Source organism: Typopeltis vanoorti, chromosome 19 (genome assembly GCF_054136105.1).
Source record: "Typopeltis vanoorti isolate ZY-2024b chromosome 19, IOZ_Tvanoo_1.0, whole genome shotgun sequence".
Taxonomy (NCBI): Eukaryota; Metazoa; Arthropoda; class Arachnida; order Uropygi; family Thelyphonidae; genus Typopeltis; species Typopeltis vanoorti.
Window position 1 is genome coordinate 10,131,067 of NC_143567.1, and position 24,732 is coordinate 10,155,798.

The 24,732-nt window shown below is 35.8% G+C and overlaps 1 protein-coding gene across 6 annotated transcripts in view; it reads left to right on the forward strand.

The window, feature by feature from the left end:
• The window catches only part of PH4alphaEFB (prolyl 4-hydroxylase subunit alpha-1), a 294,206-nt gene that overhangs the window by 122,041 nt on the left and 147,433 nt on the right, over window positions 1–24,732 (forward strand). For all 6 annotated transcript variants that reach the window (XM_090409648.1, XM_090409645.1, XM_090409646.1 and 3 more), the window contains one exon: window positions 842–1,002. In XM_090409648.1, coding sequence (XP_090265774.1) covers window positions 842–1,002 — 161 coding nt within the window. The remainder of the gene's footprint in view (window positions 1–841; window positions 1,003–24,732) is intronic.

A 24,732-nucleotide genomic window follows, 5' to 3' on the forward strand; every position in this document is an offset into this window, starting at 1 on the left:
AAATAATTTTGAAATTATAAATTTGTTTTTTCATTGTTAGGCCGAGATCACCCTCGTAGATATAATTTGTATACTTGTTCCATGTCTTGTTTTTTCTTATTAACTTCCTTTCATTGTTTTGTTAGTATTTCTATTTTAGAAACTATGAAGTAATAGTAGCATATTGTAGTGAACCCTAATATACTTGTGTCTCTTTGTGTATGTATATGCATACCCCAATGATAAACTTACTGTAAGGCTGAAATGTCACATAATTATTTTATTCTAAGTATGATTTAACACAGTAGTTGTTTTTTCATCATTAATGCTAGTCACCATGTAACAGTAAAGGAAAGGATTGAATATTAAAGCTAATTCCAGTACGTTCAGTTAATAAAATTTTGTTCATTTATCTTTTTCTTTTTAATAAGCATAATTTACCTTGTTTTGTATATATAAATATCCATACAAAGGAAGAATACTTGCTAAGGAATCATTTTTGGTGCAATCTGTTTTAAAGAAATAATGCGAGAATTATATTCTGAACCATCAATTAGAAAATTCTCAATATATGTGCAAAAAATTATCTGATTTTTGTTTAAATATTATGTTCCAAATATTAATAGAAATTGCAATCATGATGGAAATTAGTTTCTTAAGTAGTGAATTCTGGGTTTACTGATCTTAGGAAGTAGTAGCATGCAGTCTTTAGTGGTCTGTGCAGCCATATTTCTTTAAAATTACAGTTGATTTAATGAAAAGAAAATTTTTTTTTTAGTCAGTTAATGCGTGTGTGTGAAAACACATATTTACTGCTAAATTATTTTTCCATTTAGATTTAAATAATTTTTAATACTTTTAGCTGGAGACTGTTTTGAATTAGGCCGTCAATCATACAACAATGGTGACCACTATCACACTGTACTCTGGATGCAGGAAGCACTGGATAGAATAGATGAAGAAACCAATAAAACGTCAAACAAGGCAGATATTTTAGAATACCTTGCCTTTTCTACTTATATGGTAAATAATATATAATACTACTCACTTTTATCTTAATATATGTTAATAATATCTGGACCTCATATTCTAAGTGATAGCTAATTTTGTGGTCACTTTTCCTCCCCAACAACCAGTGACAATAATCACCATACATGCTTTCATACAAGTGACCATGCATATAAGACAATCCTCAAAATTTCTTTTCAAAATATTTATTTTCTGCTGTACCTCTCAGTATAAGACAGCTTCTTACTCATTACTTTCATTTTATGTTTGATATAAAATGAAATAAATAAGCATAGCATTTACTTCAAATGCTTTCTTTCCTATAATGTATGAACACTGTCTTCCCATAATGAGACATTTGTTAAAATTTATTGTTGCTTGTATACCAGTCTTTGTTTTCATATATTGTAATCACGAGAGTACCAGTAAGGTTTTATTAAGAATTTAAAAATAAAATATAAAACACATTCTTACTCTACTGAATGCATTTGTAAAATATAGATATTTGTATACAAAATATATCAATCAGCATATTAACATGCCAAGTTTATTAGAACATAGTGTGTGTCCAGCATGAAAAATCTCCCAAGTAACCATCTGTTAATTATCTTTTGGTAGCTTGCATGTCTCATTCATATTACCCACTTTATCATTTATCTGAAAAACTCCTCGGATTACATACTCTCAGCCTATTCTCATAGTCAATATTCAACTTTCACAATCTACACCCTCTGTCTAAAAAGAAACTGAACTTTTGATAGAAAATAAAACACAGGCCAATTATAATTATTCAAATCACTTATTTAATCAATATACTCTCCCTCAGCTTCGATACAGCGTTTGACACGGGCAATTAATTCATTAAATGAGTTTTTTTATATCAGTTTTTGGCATACTGTTGAGGGTCGTGGTTACTGCCGCTTGAACATTTTCATTGGTGTCGTATCACTTTCCTTTCATCGGCAGTTGATGTTGGGATAAGAGAAAGAAGTCACAGGGTGCAAAATCAGGTGAATACGGCGAGTGATCCAACATACAAACTTGGTTTTTGATCAAAAAATGGCTCACAATGTTTGAACGATGAGATGGTGCATTATCATGCAAAAGTGACCAGCTGCCTGCATCATGATATTCATGCTGTACGCGATGAATTCTTACTATTAATCACTTCAAGATAAAACTCACCATTGACCGTTTGGCCAGGCGGAATGAATTCTGTATGGATAATGCCCTTGGAATCATATTGAAACAAATCAACATTGTCTTTACTTTTGACCTCCAAGCAACTTTTTTTTGGATGCCCCTCTTCTGGTGGTCTTTACTCAGCACTCTGGTGCTTTGTTTTGGGCTCATACTCAGAACATCAGTAACGATTGTTTCAAGGAAGTTTGAGTCCTTCCCAAACTTTGGGGTTAGTCCCTGTTCTGTCTTCTGAAAATCTCCCAAGTATCCAGGACCTCATTAAAACAGCTCGGTTTTAATGAGGTCCTTGCAGTGTTCAATTAGATGCATTTTTTGGTCATCGGTCAACTTGTCGGGAACAAATTGCGAATTCAATTTACAAACGCCCAAACTCTCGGTAAAATGTTGTGCACAGTTGATTTTGGAATCCGTATTCATCTTCAATCAATCTCACAGACGATTTCAGGTTTTCTTTGATGAAATCATGCGCTTTTTGAATGTTAACTTCGCTCAGTCCAGTTTTTGAACCGCCCGGCTTTTCGTCGTCCTCAAGCATCTCACAACCACTTTGAAATTGCTTAAACCACTTGTAAACTTGAGTACAGGATAAGCATTCATCACTGTATGCTTTTTGAAGCATTTGATGCGTTTCGGTAAAACTTTTACCAAGTTTAACACAAAAGTCAATCGCAGCTCTTTGTTTGAAACTCATTTTCTGAGCGATTGTCAAAACGCACTATCACTCTTGGCACTATAACTCGGCTTCTAATGAAACAAATGTGAACTGTTTATGACATTTGTTTCACAAAACTAATGAAGGTTGTCGTTTCGACAACAAAAGATAACAGATGGTGCCACTAGTTTCTTCTATTTTTGAAAAGTTCGGTTTCTCTTTGGACAGAGGGTGTAATATCATTTTTGTTACCTGCTTTTTATTTTACTCTCTCTAGTTTTTTTCATCCCCTTCAAATATCAATAACAAGATAAGAACCCAATAGCCTAATCTGATTAGATTTATACAACGGAAGTAGCACATCTTTATCTCTGCTAATTCTTATCATCAAAGATATCTAAAAAATAAAAAAAAATCAGCTAATGCCTTTTTATTCCCATATATATAGGGAGTAGGGGAGGCCGTTTTTAGCCCTATCTAACTTTTGGAGACTGAGTGGGCAGTTCAATCTCCACTGGTACCCAATCAGAGATAGCTGGCCCAAGGCTATCACTAATTAAGCGGCATGCAGTGAAGAATGACGGCTCAACAAGTGCCGCCATCTCGTGGTCCCTAACCCTAATACTTGTATTTAATGTCTGAAATAATGTGGGTTCTACGGTCGATTTTCTTGAGAAAATCAAAGATATCTGTATAGATATATAGATCATGTATATGCATTTACATGTATGTTTGTGCATGTCTTGACACACAATGCACACTAGCAAAATTACTTGATATTATTTAGGATATTAATTCTTTTATAATAAATAGTTTTCAGATCTGATGGTTATTAAAATTTAAAAAAAAAAATTTCTCTGTCACTTTATTTTTCAAAGTATATTGCTCATAGTCTTATCAAAATATTGCTTATAGTCTTCTCATAATTGAATAGGATGTCACATAAAATTTTGGGATAATGGAGCAACAATATAAAAGTAATGAATTGCATGAACATGTAATTATTGTTATATATAAGACAGCTGGGCAATACAAGTTTCTGTATCTTAAAGTAACTGCATAAAACAATGCTAATTCAAATTACTGGCTGTCTGATTACCAAAGTAGTTTGTTTTAATTCTTTCCTTTAAAAAAATCATAAAAAAAAGAAAACACAAATTGTATTTGGAAAAACTTGTAACTTTTGCCCAGAATCTCTCTCTAGATTAATCAGTACCAGTGATGCCCTTTGGCTGGAAAGACCTGAGTTGAAATCCTATTTAACGTGAATCTTTATAAGAAATTTTGAACTGCAGGTGAATTAGCCAGTCTCATATGGAAGTGCTAGGGTTTTTTTATTCCACAAGATTGACAAACTAGCCAGAGAATGCATGCAGTTTACACACATAGCACACAAATCAGCAAACAGATAACATCCCTATCATATCATTAATTAGGTTTATAATTCAATGCTAATTCAAATTACTGGCTGTCTGATTACCAAAATAGTTTATTAGCCAGCCTGACTGGCCGAGTGGTTAGTGTATCTGCTCTCCAGCCGAAAGGCTGCGGGTTCGAATCCTGCCATGGGCATAGATGTTTATGATTGTCTGTGGAAATACTAGTGGTGGTGGTCGGCGGTAGATGGCATTGGTGTAGTTAGGGTCAGTTGGCGGATTGAGTGGTGGAGACATAGCTGTAGAGCAGGTGCCCTTCCTTGATGAGTCTTTGGACTCCCTGGAGGTGTCAAATAATAATAATAAACCAGATTGCTTTCCTTGACAAGCTATTATATCCAACATGTAAGGTAAAGAAGATGAGATAATCATGTTGGAGGTTTAATGGAATATTTACAGCACTAGGAAAGGATTAAAAACTAATCTTAATGCTTCTGATATTTGTCTCAGTCGCTAAGACATCTTCGGGGAATACAAATACCATGTATAACACTTGCACACAAAGACAACATAATACTAAATGAAACATGTGGGAGATTCTAAAGTCCTATCTAGGAAGTGTGCCCTGAATGGATGTATGTAGGTGGTCTAGGATGTAAACTGGGACCTCTGACCATTATTGTTTCCCAAATTTTGGGAAGTTTTATGCAGCCATATTTGTTTAAATTAGGTTGATTTCTGAGAGCTGCTGCAGATTGCAAAAACTGTTTTTTTTTTTTAATTTACTATGGTGGAGCATGGTGGTTTTCTTCCAGAAGATTCTGTGAGTTGTATCCAATACATGGTCTGCAAGGCCAGATTGACCATAGTTGTGATTGCAAATGCATGATTTATGTTCATCTAAATGGATAGTGGCTATCTATCCATTTAGATGAATCTATCTGCCCGAAGTAAGACAACTTGCAGAATAGGTTACTTTATATACTCCAGGCACTGAGAGAGGAGGGTGCTAATCTTTGGTAAAGCAGATAAGGACAGCAAGTTTCCAGTGGGGCTTAAAAGCTGTGTAGATGTTGTACTTTTTTAAAGACCTGGCTATTTTTTACAATGTGCCATGGATGTAGGGGATGGTGATGGCATTTCTGAAACCCTCCTGAAGTGATGGCTGAGGAATGGGGAAGGAAATGATTATTTTTTAAATTCTGTAATCACTGTAGCCATTGGAAAGGGAGGTGTTGTGTATATTGTGTATAACCTGTTCTAATGGGAACATCAGTATAATTAGATACTTTCCAAGGAAACACAACATGATCACTGTCACCAACTGGTGGTAAAATAGTCATATTCTTAATAGGGGGACCGCCTTCTGATGCTATGAGCAAATCCGATGCTCTTTGACCTCACGTTCCTTCTTTCACATGCTGCTTGAGGAAGTTGTCTCACAGCAATTCAATAAATCCCTTTTCTTTCTTATCATGAGATTTCTCTTCTACATAATCAATGTTTGGAAAATTAAGTCACTCATAATGATCACTCGTTTTTACCCCATAAGGTTAAATTGGCAATGCATTTCTTTGTCCCATACAACTGAGCCACCAGGTCTGTAGCAACACTCTGCCATATATTTCATTTTTGTTAGCATCCACTTCACACCAGATAGCCTCAAACTCACTGCCACATGGGATATTGTTAATCTCATTTTCTTATGTTTCTACCCTAACTGGACTTAAGTCATCTGATATCATTAGTAGTACCCGCCCCTTCTCTCGTACCTCTTCTGTCATTCCTAAAAATAGTATATCCATTACACTCTATACATTACACTCTGATATGGTAACATATCAGAATCAGATATGTTACCATATTTGATTCTGATAGCCAGGTTTCACTAATGCCAACAATCCTAATGACACATTGTAGGTCAGTATTTGCTATATTCTAGCAGCTGGTTCTAGTATGCTGAATGATGGCAAAATTGGAAAACTAAGTTATAAAATTGGGATGGCAGCAGCTAAGAACTCCACAAATTAGCCATTTCCTTCTATTGTACTGAAATAGACCAAATTACATATTCAAAGTCAGTTGTTTATTGGTGAGGTGGAGAGAATTGTGCAGTTATCACTGTTCAGTTTTAAGGTATATTTGATGCTGAAATTAGTCTTTTGTATTGGAGAGAGGTTATGAAAAAGATGTTAATGAATTGTTCATTTTGATTGTAAAAATTCCATGGAGAATTAATGATCTATGTAAACTAATTTTCCTGTAGCAATAGCTATTTCTGTTTTGTTTTGTTTTATTTTGTTTATATGTGTTGAAATTTTTATATGTTCTTGGCTTTATTTTGCGATAGTTTAACAGGACTTGTTAATTTGAGATATACTTAAAATATTATGGACTATAGTCTCTGAAGTGTTCACTGATTTGCAATGTGTATGTCCTTTGAGTTAAGTCAGTTTGGAGATATTGTAGTTGGTCTTCAGGAGTGTGTATGAGGGATGCTAATTTTGTGTGTGGTTTTGAAGGTGTCACTAGGCTGTATTTTTCTCTGGCCACCTTTTCAGAAGTGCCATGGATATATGGAATGGAGATTGATTTACTGTAATCTGGATTTGGAGGGGGTTGCTAAAGAGGTGTTGTGTATTTGGTTGAGTTCATTGGTTAGTGGCTTATTATCAGAGCTAATTAGCTATGCGCCGTTGACCTGGGTTTTTATAATGCCATATACTGTTGGGAGGGATGGTCGTGCAACTGTTGGCAGATGTATTTATCCATGTGATTGGATTTTTATGTATGTCCCTGTAGATGGTGAACATCAAGTACTTTATCAGGTTGACATGTGATTAGAGATATCTAGGAATGGCAGACTGTTGTTTTTGTTCTTTAATATGAGTTGAATCCTTGGATGTTGGTAATTCAAATAGGAGAGGAAGGTACTTAAAGTGTCCAAGCCATATAGCCAAAAGTTGAGCACATCATTAATGTATCATACCGAGGTGGTAGGTCTGTGTAGGGCAGAGTTTAACATTTTCTATTCAAATGTTTCTCAGGGGAAGAAGAAGATAGTGGGGAAACCCATGGCTATTGGTTTTTGCTGTAATTGAAATCTTCCTAAAAATTCTTGATGCTCTCCAGAGGAGAGAGACTCAGCTGATATGTGATTGCTCCCTTGCTAACTCATTTTAATCTCTTTCTCACAGATACAGGTTGAAGTGTATAGTAATCACATGGTTTCAGCTCTGTGGCTGTACAGATACTTCCATGGTTACTGCTTGACTGTACTGGCAAATATCATTCTTCCCATTTCTGTTGAGCTTGTTAAAATGAGCAGCAACTTAATTAACTGACTATACATGTAAATTACATCATGAAATATAGAATTTAATATAAATTGCTAATATTTCATGATGAGTGTCTCATCCTATCTCAGAGTGAAACATGCAGCGTGAAACAATGAGCTAGTGAGGTTACATGAAGCAAGAAAGAAATGAGTAAAGATCACAAAATACTTCTGTTCTGCAGCCAGTCACATGGATACTACTATGACCATGAGAATATCAGACTTAGTCATTAACTGTAAGCAAATACTGCTGAAAGGCAAAACAGAGCAAAGCTAGTTTCAAGATAATGTGTATGGTATGGAACAGTTTTAAATAATAAAAATCATGAAGATTATAAAAATTAGAAAAATTATAAAAATTAAACTTTTACTATTAACATTAATTTAAGTTAATATCCCTTAACTTAAATAAGTTCATGTTGCCGAATTGAAGCCTTTGGCTCTTCATATAATTAGTAATTTATTAGGACACCTTCGTGGCAATTCTCATAGAAGGGATGTAAATTCTGTTCGCTACAAACTCGGTATTAACTAGGTCTACCTACTCACTGATGAGATCTCAATAAAGGTTGAAACTGGTCTGGGTAGTGACCTTCTCTCATAATGTAGAACAGTAATACAGCTCCTAGGAGCTAAGTTCACATTATGGGTTAATACCAAGAATAGTGATCGGAGCTTGCTCCACCCTTACTATGATTTGCCTCAGTTTGCACTACCAAATGGGTCAGGTGTTGCACTATCCAGGTATTTGCTTACGCTTGGAATCGCTGAACTTTATATAGTTTCTATATTCGGCATGAAATTCATTGAGTTTTTTATTCGGCTAAGAAACAATATGGGATGTAATATCCCTTAACTTAAATAAATTAAATTAAGATATTTGTATCTTGCAATTTCATAAAGAGTCATATAGAAGAAAACAATTATTTGCATACATGAGCCTGGCTATATCTGTATAATTATAACTCTATATACAGGATGTTTCAAATTAAAGCCCTCATATTCAGAGCAGATATATACACACACACATACATAGGGTCTTTCAAATTAATGCACCCCTATTCAGAAAGTCTGTAGAAGGAACCAGTAGATGAAATACCCTCATAGTTGGTGGGTATCCTAACAAGATCATGGACAAGAGAGTTTGACGACAAAAATTACTGATAGGGGAAATACAGCCCTGCTTGCAAGAAAAGATAGTGAATGTTGCATGAGCCATAAGGCAGTATAAACGAAGGATTGAGACTGATTCCACAGTCATTTGACTTGCATGATAGGTCTACTTTGCCTGAATGTGCCTTGCTTGTGAAGTGTTTCTATAAGAATAGGGGAAATGTTTCACAGCACTTTGTGAGTACAGATGCCTAAAGACTTTGCAAGAATCCCCGGTGACACCAAATGCAGTGTGACGTGTAGTTTGTCAGTTTGAAAAAACAGGCAGTCCACCAGGAAGAGAGCATAAATCTGAAATTCTGCAAATGCCTCAAGATGTTGCAACTGCAGTTATTGAGCAGTGAAATGAAAATGCTGTAAGTTTATGGAGTGCATGTGATATAGCAAGACAGGTTTGCCATACACAATAATGTGGAGTACTTTTTATAAATCATTTGCAGTGCTATCCTTATAAACTCAGCCACAGCCAAGAGTTGCAAATGGAGATGCCAGCATCTAAGAAATGTTGACATTACTGGCATGCATGAAGATGGATGAGAATTGGCCTTGGTACATCCTGTGGATTGATGAAGCACATTTTCATGTTTGTGGAACAGTAAACAATCAACACTGCTACATTCAGACTGCAGAGAATCCCTGTGCCTTTTAACAAGTTCATTTGCTGGTGGTCACAGTGTGGATTGGATTTATTTGAGTTCATTATCCAGCCATTGAAATCCATTGAAGTGGACTTGCATGGTCATAGCTGCACATGTTGAGCAGTTTCATCATCCAGCAACTTCAGCAAAGAACGTAACAGTGTTGAGACAAGATGAAGCACTTCCCCACATTGCTTTCATGCATTGGGATAAGTGCCAGCTATGTATAATAGATTATAGAGAGGATACAGGACAGGTATTAGCTCTGGAGCACAATGTTTGAGAACAGTTGTAGAAATGCCAATAGTGCCCACATTATTTAGTAATTTTCTGATGTCTTTTTGTCAAAAAAAAAAAAAAACTATAGGAGACATACAGTGCTCAGAATACAGTAAAGTGGGAGGTGATTTCCCTTGGTTATCTATGCAGCAGTTGGAGGAAAAACGAGTGATGCAAGATCTGCTTTGCCAGCCTGCTTGGCTGAGTAGTAAGTGTACCTGTTCTCCAACCAACAGGCTTTCGGTGTGAATCCTGCTGTGAGCATGGATGTTTGTGATTGTCTTTAGATGGAAGTACCATCATCATCAAATTCCTGACATGTACCCTCAAGGGATGTACAGGATATGATAGTACTACATGAAAAATTTACATCATTACTAACTTCCTATCTACAATTTTCCTCCAAATCAGTCTATTACTTGTCAAGAATCCAATATTATCATTGTCAAATCTTATATTTCTGTCGTCTTAGGCACATTGTACCGTATCAATCCACCTATATCTTGGTCTTCCTCTAGATCGTTTTCCTGCCAACCTGGCAGAGAACACTTGTTTTGCTAATGTTTCCTCGCCCATTCTATTTAAGTGACCATACCCCTGAGATTAGCTCTGCTAACACATTCCTGGATGCCGACAATGTCAAGTTCTTTCCTAATATCCTCGTTTTTAATATGATATTGCCGTTGATGCCATCTGTTCACATCTCTAATCTTTCTCAGGACTCTCATATATGCTGTCTCTAGTCTTTGGTCAAGTATTTTACTTCTGACCCAGCTCAGATCCATAAGTTAAAACTAGTTTGAACACTGTCTTGTATACAGCTAATTTAGTGTTCTGACTAATTTCTCTCTTATTTCATATGAATTTATTCAATTGACTTCCTACCATACCAGCTTTGTTGATTCTGTTGTCTATTTTCATATTTAATTTACCATCTTCACTAAAAATCGTGCCTAAGTAGCTGAAATATTTTACTTGTTCCACAGGTTCCCCTTTCAAAACACAGTTGACATTTTCAGCGATTCTATCTATTTTCGTTATCTTTGTCTTTTTATTGCTGACCTTTATACCATATCTATTACAACAGTTATTCAATTTAGTCAGGGAATCATGCAAACTTGTAGCGGATTTATTTAGAAGTATAACATCGTCCACATAAAGCAAAGCGCTAACATTAACATCTCCAATTCTGATATCATGTTTAATACCACTTTCCTTCATAATGCGATCCATATAGATAATGAATAACAGAGGAGATAATGTATATCCTTGTCTCACACCAGATTTAACATTAAACCATCTTCCTGTACTTCCTTCAATTCTAACTGCTGACTTGCAACTCAAATAAAGACTAAGTATTGCTTGATATAATGCCCCATTGACACCATAAAACTGTAGTGTATTGAATGGCTTCTCTCTTGGCACCGTGTCGTATGCCTTTTCCAGATCGACGAAACTTAAATAGAGATCTTTGTTATATTCCCATGCTTTCTCAACTGATTGTCGTAAAGTGAAGATCTGATCCTGACAGCCTCTATTTGGCCTGAATCCAGCTTGTTCTTCACCAAGCTTTTCTTCCACAATTCTTCTCAACCGTTTCTCAAGTATACTGGCATAAATCTTGCTCGAAACACTCAGTATGACACATCGTAATGTAATTCTGAAATCATCGGAAATTCGTCCCTCTCTCCAGGCCTTCTGAACTATGCAGTGCAGCCATTGTAAGACTTATACCACCATACTTCAGCATTTCTGGTCGAATATCATCTACTCCCGCTACCTTTCCACATTTCAAGCCTTTGATGGCTCTTCTACTTCAAGTATGGATATGTATTCCTGACTGTATGCCTGTTGAGTGTTTTTTCCACTGTGCTATCAGTGTTTGTTTCATTTAGCAATTTTTCGAAGTAATTACTCCATACTTCAAGGATATCTTTTTCTCCCGTTTTCATGTCACCTTTATCATCTCTAACTCCTTTTACAGCACTCTTTCCTCCATTTCTACGCTTCTTCAACAACCTCCAGAATATCTTACCACCTTCTTGATATTTATTTTCTATGTTCTTGCCAACGTCCTCCCATGACTTTTATTTAGCTTGTTTTACACAGTATTTAGCTTTCTTACATTTGTCTCTGTATTCTCTAAGAGCACAAGCTGACTTATTTGCCAGAAACTTTTGATATGCTTTCTTCTTTTCCTTCACTGACTGCCTCTTTAACTTCCTGTGTCCACCATGGCGTTCTGATTTTTCTATCCTTGCAGACAACCTCCCCACATGCCTCTGGCTGAATCAATCAGGGTTTTCTTCAAGGTTTGCTACTGAATCTCCAAGGTTTGGTTCTTGTTCTCAAACTCTTTCATTTTTTTTTCAATAATCTTTGTGTATTTTAGTCTACAGTTCACATCTGAGAGCTGCTCAACTTTTATTCGCTTTAAAACTTTCTTACATGTCATTCTTTTCAATATGAAATTCCTTTTATCCTGCTCAAGACTAAATGGTGATCACTTCCAATTTCAAATCCTCTGTACACTCTGATGTCCTGCACCAGGGAGAAAACATCACTATCAACAATAACATAGTCAATGAGACTTTTCTTATTCCTTGCCTCTTCTCTCCATGTGAATTTGTGCACATTTTTATGTTGGAACATGGTGTTAGTAATAACCAGTCCATGTCCTGAGCTGAAATCCAACAGATAATTGCCATTATTATTAGCTTTGCTCTTTTCTACAAATTTTCCCAAAACATTTTTGTATGTCTGACAATCACTTCCTACTCTGCTATCTAGATCCCCAACAAGGACCAACTTTTCCTTTTTCATCGTGTCAGTTGCTTTTTCTAAAGCATCAAAAAATTCCTCCACTTCTACCTTAGTAGAGCCTTCTGTGGTACCATAGGCACAAATAAGTCTCATTGTCCAGTTCGCTATTCTGATATTTGCTCACATAACTCTACTTGAGACTGCTTGCCATTCAAGAAGATTAGACTCGTATTTAGTGTTGAATACTATGGCTATCCCTTCTTTTCTTTGATTGTCATTGCCTGAATATAACATTTTGTATTTATTGCTCAGAAAGATGCTCGTCAGTTTTTGTCTCAGTCACCCCTATTATGTCGATCTGGTACTTATCTTATTCTTCAGCTAGCTCCATTTCTTTGTCATTCAGGCTTCTTATGTTGATAGTACCGAACTTTAACTGTGATGATGTTTGGTTGGGGTGTGCATTCCGATTTGTTCCAGTGGCTGACTTTTCGCTCTTTGCCCTGGTTCCCTGCCGAAAACAATGGGGGCCTCGTTTAACCAGGCACAGCCCCAGCAGGCATGAAAATTTGTCATGTTGTACCATCATTTTGTATATTGGTTTAAGCCAATAACAATACAATTTGGTCAGCTAAATCTGAAATTGCCAGTCCATCCTCGTTTGTTCAGTATCCAGGTAGATACCCAACAGGGTGCACCACGAGAAGATGAGGATTTTATATTAGGTCAGAAACCCTGGTCGGTTCTCCACATTCTTTTAAAGGCTATGTGGAGGTCTCCTCTCAGTTATACAGCTTTGACCCTTAAGCACCCCTATGGAAGTACCAGCTATGTATAATAGATTGTAGAGGACACAGGAAAAAAAGTTCCATGTTTGGTCTCAAGAGCAGGGTATCCAGACTATGTAAAAAAATTAATTAAAACTTAAAAAAAAAAAAAAAAAATATATATATATATATATATATATATATATATATATATTTATTTCTAAATATATATATTTCTAAATATATATATATATATATAAAAACTGAAGATCTGGGATGATACAATCAAAGAAATAATCAAAAAGAAAAAAGAAGCCTATCACAAATGGTTAAGCAGTAAAAGATTAGATGAAATAGAATATAAAAGAATAAGAGCCATAGCTAAAAGAGAAGTCAGGAAAAGACATAGAGAATCATGGAATAAATTTGTTTCTAATTTAGAACATGATTTATATAAAATAAGACCCAATGTGTATAAGATTTTGAAACACCTAAATGCAGATACCAAAGAAAACATAAAATTAAATGCTGAATTGAAATTAGAAGAATTTCTAAATTACTACACAGAACTGTGGACAGACAAATATTTTAAAAAAGACAACTGGCAAACAATTAACAAAAATGAAAAGGAAATAACTGAAGAAGAATTAGAAATCAGCCTGAAAGAAACAAGAAACGGAAAATTACCTGGAGAAGATAAGCTAGGTTCAGAACTATATAAATACGCAGGAACAAGATTCAAAGGAAGACTCCTATTATATTTAAATAAAATTTACTCAACTGGTTTCCCCCCAATAGAATGGAAAAAAGCAATTGTGATTCCTATCTTTAAGAAAGGTAATAGAGATGACCCTAAAAACTATAGAGGTATCAGTATACTAAATTCATGTTACAAAATATATAGCAGAATCTTAAATAACAAACTAATGAAATATTCCGAAAACTTTATTCTAGAGGTACAAAATGGATTTAGAAAAGGACGATCATGTATAGACCCAGCCTTCTGCCTAAAATTAATAATAGAGAAAAGAAGAGAATATAATTTAGAAACACATATTGCATTTATTGACTTTGAAAAAGCATTTGACAAAGTTAAAAGAAACATATTATTTAACATATTAAAAGAAAGACAAATACCAAATAATATCCTAAAAGCTGTCACAAGTATATATAAAAATAATCAAATACAAATAAGATTAAATCACGAGCTATCATGTACAAGTGATAAACCAAGGGGTCCGACAGGGATGTCCCCTCTCAGCAACTCTTTTTAATATCTACTTAAATGAAATAATAATAAAATGGAGTAAAAATTTACATCAAGGAATTAAACTTTCACCTACAGTTAACTTAAACACTCTCCTCTTTGCAGACGACCAAATAATAATTACAAATTCTGAAGATAACTTACAGAAAGCTATTTTAAATCTAAATGAGATATCCAAAGATTATGGTATGATAATATCAACGGAAAAATCAAAAACTATGGCCTTTGAAGGACAAGATCCAGCAAGAACTAAAATAGTATTAGATAACAAGATCTTAGAACAGGTGAATTCATTTAACTACCTAGGATGTATGATCACTTATGAAAATGAAAAAGATATAAACATAAAAATTGCAAAATATTTAAAAATAACAGGAGTAATTAACTCTATATTTAAACCAAACCTAGTTCAAAAACAAACCAGGCTAAAAGTATACAATACATTAGCCCTACCAGTCTTAATGTATGGAAGCGAAATCTGGACAATAAAACAAAAAGAAAAACAAAGATTAACAACAGCAGAAATGAAGTTTATGAGAAAAACTGCAAAGTATACCCTATTTGATCACAAAAGAAACGAAGATATTATGAAAGAATTAAACCAAGAACCAGTAATTGAAAAAATTAAAAAATATAAACATAAATGGATGGAACACGTTCAAAGAATGAAAACAGAAAGATTACCAAAACAAGCCTTAAAGTACAAGCCATTAGGAAAAAGAAAACCAGGACGTCCTCTTAAACGATTCAACGATGACTTCTAAGGCCGGAACAGGCCATATTAGGCCTAAATCCTTGATATGTATGATGATGATATATATATATATATATATATATATATATAATTGATAAAAATAGAAAAAAATATCCTTTACCCATCCATGGAGTAGGTTTGCAAATATCCTTTATTGGGCAACATTTAAAAAAAGACTAAAAAAAAAAAAACTTAGAATGTGACAATCAACAATTATTGTGTCAGCATTCCACAGAGGATAGCGTAATCAGTCACTCATATTCTGTGAACTATTCTGCATTCACCAGACCTGAACACCTGTGAATTTGGGTTTGGAGATACCTCAAAAGCATGGTGTATCAGGGCGCAAAGTTCACCTGACAGATCCGAAAGGCAGAATCACACATCATATGTGAAACCTTTTGGCAGATCAGTTCCGTTCCGTTGTGGACAATGCTGTATGGTAGTATCAGCTATTGATTATGCACAAAGGCTAACACATTGAGCATCATCTCCAATGATCATCTGGATCTCCTTGAGCATGTTAGCTCTATGTAATATGTGATGTACTTTTTGTGTCACATTATTTTATGAAATAAGCAAAATAAACATCATCAAATAACTTTGTTTATCATTAACTCTGAATCATTTCACAAACACATCGCATCTGGTTCACACTGTAATTTTTTTTCCTTCTCACAGTGCCACTCTCTTATTGTCATTTTTTAACTAATTTTTGTCAAAATCTCCCATGATCTGGTTAGGGTACCTACCAAGTTTGAGAGTATTTTGTCTTCTGGTTCTCTCTACAGATTGCTCTGAATAGGATTATTTGAGTTTTTATCCTTTATCTAAGTGTAAGCAAACAAAGTTTGTGCCTGAAATACTTTCAGGACTGGGGTAACTTGTGGTAAAGGTGGTATAAGTTCTCATCACTTGCTTTAGTATCTCCCATAATGCAAAGCACATCTCCTTGCAGATATGTATAATGCTATGCATTAGGGGAAGGGCCACTTTCCAGACTGGTTTCAACCTTTATTGAGGTGTCATCAGTGGGAGCCAGACCCAGAGGTGGTGATACTAAGGTGGAAGTAATGGAGAAGTCATATTTGCCTATGCGAGTTACGAAAGGTTGTCACATCCTATTATTAAAATTCTATTGATTAGAGATAAGCTTATGGAAGTTTTTTCACTTGGCTATGTTACTAATTATATATTGGGTTTTATCCGTTATTGAAGTGTAAGCAAACAAAGTTTGCAGCTGAAGTACTTTCAGGACTGGGGCAACTCGTGGTAAAGGTAGTATAAGTTCTCATCACTTGCCTTAGTATCTCCCATAATGCAAAGCACATCTCCTTATAAACCCTTTGGCAACTCGTTTAGGTAAATATGACTTCTCTATTACTTCTACCTTAGTATCACCACCTCTGGATCTGGCTCCCACTGATGAGACCTCAATAGAGGTTGAAACCAGTCTGATGAGACCTCTTCCCTTAATGCATAGCATTATACATATTCATAACCTTCTTTGAAGAGTCTTTCAGATTTCAAAGAACTAATGTGAAGAATGTTTCTTGTCCAATAGGATCCTGGGGCTTGTAGGAACTTCATGTTTCTAGAAACTGTTCTGCAAGGCTAGATTTCTTAGCCTGGAGTAAACAAATATATTCCATGTGTTCTGATTGTTGGATGTACAAAATTTTTGGCCAGAATAGGAGAGATTGCAGGAACACAGAATCTGGTACACTTCTGGAGAACCAAGTGCAATTTTTTTTCTTTTGTGGAAGGTAGGATGGACAAAATCTTATTTCTTGATTTAAAGGTTGTCTGAAATTAAATTTTTTTAGGACGTTTGAAATTTTTTTTTAATTTAAGCAATGGAGATTTCCTTGCTATCCAATGATGAGTTATTGATAGGAGAATAAGTGTCCAAAATGTATTGTGATTTTCGTAAAAACATATCCATTCAGGCTCATGTTGTGTTTTATAACTTGTAATTGTTGCCTGAGTATGTCCTTAGAGCAATGGTTCCCAACCTGTGCTCCGCAGAGCACTAAGGGCTCTGCGCGCCCTTCCCAGGGGCTCCACGACTGCTCCAGGAAAATAAAAGAAATAAAAATTGAATGAAATTAAAGAATAAGAAGACAAAAAGTAGAATCAATCACTTCACAGTGAATTTTCATAGCAATACATTGTGATTTCTTAGCGATTCTTCTGCGAGTTTTCTGTGCATTTGACCTCTTTGTGAGTGTTTAGTTGTGTAGTTAGTAAGTGTTCATTAATAAAGTGTTGTGTTTTGTTTTACTTGTATGCTTGAACCCCGAACTACTGCGATACATTTCCGGTAGAAAAACGTTACATTATTGATTGACTCGGGTGCTTTTATTGGTTTTCAAGTAGGTAAGTATTTGTATTTTGTTATAAAATTTTCTCAACTATATATCTCTGTGAAGTGGGATTCTCTGCCTGTACAGGTACCAAAACAAAATACAGAAGCTGCTTAAATGCAGAACCAGACATTCGCCTGCAATTATCATCAATTGAACCTAAAATAAGAAAACTGTGCAAAAAAAAATGCAACCACAGGTGTCTCATTAAACATTTATATGTTTTTTTATGTTATGTCTTAATTTAGGCCTACTGTTGTACTACAGTGTACTCTAATTGCACTTTAGTTAGTAAAATTAAATAGGAATTGTCTTCTATAATGAATAATAAAAATTTTAAATAACAAGTAATGAACGAATATATATTTGAATTGAATTGGATGTAATGATTAAATTGGAGGAACTGAGTTTATTGTATGGACCTTATTGTTGCTCTCACCAATAATGTAAAATCCAAGTGGTTTGATTTATTGAACTTTGGAAGAACTTTTATGTATGACCAAGTTTTGACAATATCATGTGTATTGGGCAGTTGAGAATAAATTGAGATATTATGGTAAATTTCAAAGTTTTTAAAATATAATTTCTTTGTATGGACATTGCGCAATTGTTTAGATATCTCTTTACTTTACATTCCCTTACTATCTATCCCCTCTTCCTCCTCCCCGTAACACTACTCCTAAACAGGGCCGCGGCAACATTGATAGGGCGGCATTTTATGTAGCAAATATCTAATTTGGATTATACAATGCAGTATTAGGGGCGGCCGATAAAAGTTTGCACCCAGGCGGCAAATACCCTTGGCGTGCCCCTGCCCCTAAACACCATTAACTTGTAAGAAATAGGGCAGCCCTAAGGGGCTCTGCCATAGAAATTGATTCTAAAAAGGGCTCCGTGAGTCAAAAAGGTTGGGAACCGCTGCCTTAGAGGAACAGATGATGTGCCCTGTGGGCAAAAGTCTCAACTATTCCTGACTAAGAGCATGAACTGGACCTGCTTTTTCTCTTCCTCTTTTATTCCACCTACCTCTATTGTCTTCTACAGGGTGTTCGGGATAAATTTGACAGTTTCGTAAGGAAAAAGAAAATCTTCTTTGTATCTATTAAATTTAATGAATTGACAAAAAAACATTACAGGCAGAGTTAATTACAATACTATCAACAAGATTTACTCAAAATAACCACCATTAGCATCGATCACAGCTTCAATTCTGCTTCGGAACCTCGAACAAGCTGATGCTACAGTCTCCCTGGGAAGGGCCGCAAAAACTGTTTTAATTTTATCCATTAACTGGGCTGTTGTATTACTGGAAGTGCGATTGGTGTCTTTTTCAACTGCGCCCCATACAAAATAATCCATGGGGTTAAGGTCTGGGGAGTTTGGAGGCCAAACATTTGGACTGGTGAAGTCGTAGAAATTTTCAGACAACCATTTTTGACTTTTCCCAGAGGTGTGGCAAGGGGCCGAATCCTGCTGCCATACATACGGCCTACCATTGGCTACCCTTGTTATCCAGGGCTTGACTACAGTTAGCAACTCCACGAACAAAGCCCGAATTCCAATGCCAGGGTTCTTCAACACCTGTTCCTGCAGATTTGCGAGGAATTCTGCTGTACGAACGCAATCAGATCGTCTGCTAGGGATCTTTCTTCTTGCTACATCCTCGTAGTCACCATTGCAAGTCTCTAGTTCATGCCTGATTGTTTTTACTGTATTCAGGGAGCATTGGGCAGCAGTCGTAATATCCTTATTTTGATGGCGGGCACGAATCATCATGATACAAGTTATTCTCTTCCATGATTCAGGTGGGTTCCAGCTATCCATCCTTTCTGACATCTTGTATATGAATGAAGAAGGGTCCAAACTTTTAAATGAAGAGAAGTGTGTGTTAATACATGTAACTTACGAAAAATATAATTAATTATAAATATGTCAAATTTATCCCGAACACCCTGTAAAACAGCTCTTCTCATAAAGGGTTCCTCAACAACAATTACAACCTCCAACTCTTCAAGGGAAAATGTCAATAGATTCCTTTTTTCTCAACCCTCACCTGCACTTCACATATGGTACTGACATGTTATAAGTTTTTTTACTGTTTATATATGGGATCAGTATTAGAAAAAAAAAAAGTCTGCCCATAAAGAAGGGGATGGTGTAATGAGCTACTGATATTGCTTACAATCTTTATCACAATAACTGTGATAAAGATTGTCATCAACATACTGAATCAGTGATCAACTACACTAAATTCTGCATATAAACAAATGGAAATTTTCTCTTCAAGCCAAAGTAAACTACTATATTAACATCTTCAGTCTGACCATAACTGCTCTCTCAGTTTCTGCATCTACCAATACTGGTAACAGTCTACCACATTCATTCTTCTATACTACATTCTTTCTAAATTAAACAATATTATGCACTTTATTACTCAAATTTCATCAGTTATCATAAGGAACCACATAAACAATTGTAGGAATGCAGTACAAGTTGTTTATTTATTAATGATATCTATTTGCTAAAGCCATCCACTTTGAGACTGTAGTAAGTGACTTATAAATAATTCAGTGGAACTTCTAAAGAATTTACACTAAAGAATTTTTGTTTCTTTGAAATTATTATTATTAACATATGACCTCTATAGAGTCAAAGGATCCCCATTGCAGGATGTCCATTCTCTCTCAGGGAAAAAAAAAACAACTTTCAGCCAGTGCATTCCATTCACCACTTACTCTCTATGCAAAGAACGTGCTTCTCACTTCCATGCTCACACCCTCCTTATAATGGCCTCTTGTTTTATCTTTCCTTCCCTCTATGAAAAATCTCTTCCACATATGCATTAATCTAATAACAGTCCCTCACAAAACTTGAGTCTCAATCATATCACCTCTCCTATTCACAAGACTCTGCAAGTTACATTGCCTCGATCTCTCCAGGTATCTGACATTCCATAGACCTGATGCTGATTTAGTAAACCCTCTCCAATACAATCCTCCCCTTGAGAACCAGGTGATTAAATCTGTGCACAGTAGTCCATATGCAAAGATGTTATGGTGCCCTTCTGTGCAAGGGAACCATGACATTTTGCTTCTGCATGTCAGTGCCTTCTCATTACCACCATAATCTATTGTGAAGTTCTAAATTTTAGAACAATTTTTACAATTTTAGCAGTGTCACCCCCCCCCCCCCCAACTTCATGTTTCTGTCCATCATCATGGCTGACTTAAATGTCATTAACATAAAAATTTAACAATAATGCTCCCAAAATCTCTGTGGCACTCCACTAGTGACTTTCCTCTTTTGGAATACCACTCCTTCATGTGCAACCTGCTGATACCTATCTGACTGCCAATCGGCCATCTAGCTGACTAGCCTGTTATCTGATGTCATCTGTGTCATTGTAGCTACTAGCTTGTCATATGACAGTAAATCAAAGGCCTTGGAAAAATTCAATTTGAAAAATTTATATGTATCTCCTTCATCCAGTGAATTTGTCGCTTTGTTGTAATATGTAAGCAGATTGCTAAAACATAATCTCTCCCTAGCAGACCCATGCTGATGATCATAAATACCACTATTATCAACCCTTTTTGAATTCTAGTTCTGACAAACGTTTCAAACACCTTAACAGTAATCACCCCACATACACAAATTGGCCTAAAATTTGTAGCTTCAGTCTTATTTTCTCCCCTTTATGAAGCAGAACAATTTTTTTCACTTTCCATTCCTTTGGGACTCGTTCTGTTACAAGATTCATGTTAGACAATGTGCAAAGGTGCTGTTAATTACTTAGAGAGCATTCTTTCAAGACACGCAGTGATATATTTGTCAAGTTCTGCATTATTAACATCAAATTGTTCATGACTTACTTTTCATGGTATTAACAACACCACACAATTTTTCAAAGAGATGTTTTATTAACTGCTAATATTTCGCTGATTTTCAACTCTGCATCATCAGAGCACAACACACTTGTACACACGACAGTGAGTGAGTGAGTGAAACTACAATTGCAATGGACAAAAGATCTAAAGTCCTATTTTTGATGCCCTCTAATGGATGGAAAAAAAAAAACTATGCAGGAGTTTTTCTTAGGATAACAGTCTCCCAAATTTTTGGCAAATTAATGCAACCATATTTGTTAAGGTTGGGAGAATTCTTCAAAGCCATTGCTGACTCAAAAATCTATGACGAAAATTCAGATCTATACTGACTCCTGAAAAGCACATTCGTTTTTCTCCATCTAATCCTGTGTGAAGGAGTGTCCAAAGCGTGGTCAGTCACGACTTGCCTTAGTAATAGTAGCAAATGTATTTTTCATGTTCTTCCAGGCAGATGTTAACTGATCTTCCTGTTTGCCCATAATAGGCCAAGTCACAGTCACAAGTAACTTCATACACTCCTGGGTGTGCTAAAGGGTGAAGTTTATCCTTTGGCGAGCGGATCAGAGTTGCCAGCTTGACATGAGGTTTGAAAGTGGTGCGAAGGCCATGTTTCATCAATACTTTGGCTATCTTTTCTGATGTACCTCTGATATAAGGAATAGAAATGGTCATGTTGTATAGGCCCATTACTCTGCCCTCCCCTAATACACAAGAATACAACATGACCATTTCTATTCCCTATACCTCTGATATAGGGAATAGAAATGATGAATCTTATCATCAGAAAAGATAACCAAAGTATTGATGAAACATGGCCTTCGCACCACTTTCAAACCTCATGTCAAGCTGGCAACTCTGATCCCGCTCGCCTAAGGATAAACTTCACCCTTTAGCACACCCAGGAGTGTATGAGGTTCCTTGTGACTGTGACTTGGCCTATTATGGGCAAACAGGAAGATCAGTTAACATCCACCTGGAAGAACATGAAAAATATATTCGCTACTATTACTATGGCAAGTCGGGACTGGCAGACCATGCTTTGGACACTCCTTCACACAGGGCTAGATGGAGAAAAACAAATGTGCTTTTCAGGAGTCGTTATAGATCTGAAAGATTATTTTTTGAGTCAGCAATGGCTTTGAAGAATTCTCCCAACCTTAACAAATATGGTTGCATTAATTTGCCAAAAATTTGGGAGACTGTTATTCTAAGAAAAACTTCTGCATATTTTTTTTTTTTCTCCCCCATTAGAGGGCACCAAAAATAGGACTTTAGATCTTTTGTCCATTGCAATTGTAGTTTCACTCACTCACTGTAGCGTGTACAAGTGTGTTGTGCTCTGATGATATTGAGTTGAAAATCAGCAAAATATTAGCAGTTAATAAAACATCTCTTTGAAAAAATCGTGTGGTGTTGTTAATCAGGGTCGCCCCTAGGAATTTTGCCGCCCCATGCAAATGCACTTCTTGCACTGTCGGTAGAGCCGGCCCTGTTGTTAATACCATGAAAAGTAAGTCATGAATAACAGTCAACACCTAAGCTTATATGTTAGATTAACATCAAATTGGCTTGATCCTCACACACTTTCTGCTCATTCACCCTCAGTTCCTTCTCCATCATATTTACCAGCATCTCATGAGGATGAAATACATTGATAAACTACTCATTGAATACTTCAACTATATTCTGTGCATTGTTGGATCCTGAATGAAGGAATCTTGCAAAGAAATCATTCATTCAGAATCCAACATACTAAACTTACTAACAAAAAGAAATACCTGCACATCAGCTGAAATTAAAAGTGAAACTTCTTCACTTTATGTACCATATATTTAAGGTACTGTGATCATATTAAGATTTTTTTAGAGTATGTCTTGTCTTAAAAGAGGGATAATCTTATTTAATTTAAGCCTCACTTAAGCTGGGTAAAAGTAACTGTGAGTCATCAAATAGTTACTAAATAATAATTCTTGGAAGGTATAAAACTATACGTGTACAGCGTAATGCTGGTGGCAGTAGCATACACGGAACATATTTTGATGCAAATTCTGGGAATGCAAGAGCATAACAGCGTCGGGAGAGCAAGGGATGAACCCAAGGGGAGAAAAGAGACGGGTCGTATGCAAAGGGGACTCCGAAAAAGAGGGCGCTCTATCAAAGAATATAAGGGGACGAGCGCCGTATCGGAAATGGTTTCTTGTCGTATCGTTTTCCTATTTGGTGGCTCGGAAGTTAGCGGGAGTTTGCATAAAGGGGGGGGGTGAAGCGTCTGTGCTAAGATAAGATGTCAGACAGCAGGCTTTCTTGAAAATGGAGAAGGATTGTACACAGAGCTGAAGATAAAAATTTCCAGTTCTAGCAGAATCAAGCCGTTGCTGAGAAGTCCCATCGAGTTGTTCCTGAAACGCAAAGATTTTAGTCCGTTTTCAGCAGAAATAATGAAGATAGCGTAATCCCTACATTGGCGTATGGACAGCCAATAGACAAGAAGTAACCAGACGTACACGTGGTGCTGAAAGACGTGGAAAAAGTTCAGTAAGGTGAAATTACTCTATTTTTGTGTATAAAATTCATTAGAAGAGAGAAGATTGTTTGTGAATGTGAAATTAAGAACAGTATTCTAAAGAACTCTGTGGACAGTCTCTAATTAGAAAGTTAACCTCCTTTGAGAGAGAGTAAGAAGAATTGTTTGGAAAAGATCTTTAGTAATTGTATGTGATAGGATTAATTTAATGAGATCAGAATTGTGGATTTCAGTAACTGAGTGACATTAGAATGTTTGTTTATTTATCTTATAAATAGCATTACAGAAAGGAATTTTAGTTTAACTTCATATCATTTGCTATCTATCCCAATATGCAGTTATTGTGTTTTGCATGCTTTAATTAATTTAGAATATGTTAACCTCTTAACTCGAGTTTCATTTAGTATTGAGTCATAATTGAGTGTATGAATTTTGTATTCTGTTTAGATATTCCAATAAACATGTCATATTTACCTAAACCTGAGTCATGCCTGATTACGATTCCAAACTACCACTTATAAAAATAGAACCTATTTTGGCGGGAAGAAATTAGAAAGCATATATAATTATAGATTTTGGTCACGACTGCAGTCTGAATCTATACAGCAGCATTAAAGTATTGTGTGAGAACAGCTAAGAGTCTAGTATTGTCTCCCTGAGTAGGAACCTTTTCTACTATAGGATACTGGCTGGTGCAACATAATAAAAATTTGCCAGTATCCGAAGAGGAAACAGTCCTACAGTCCTAGATATAAATAG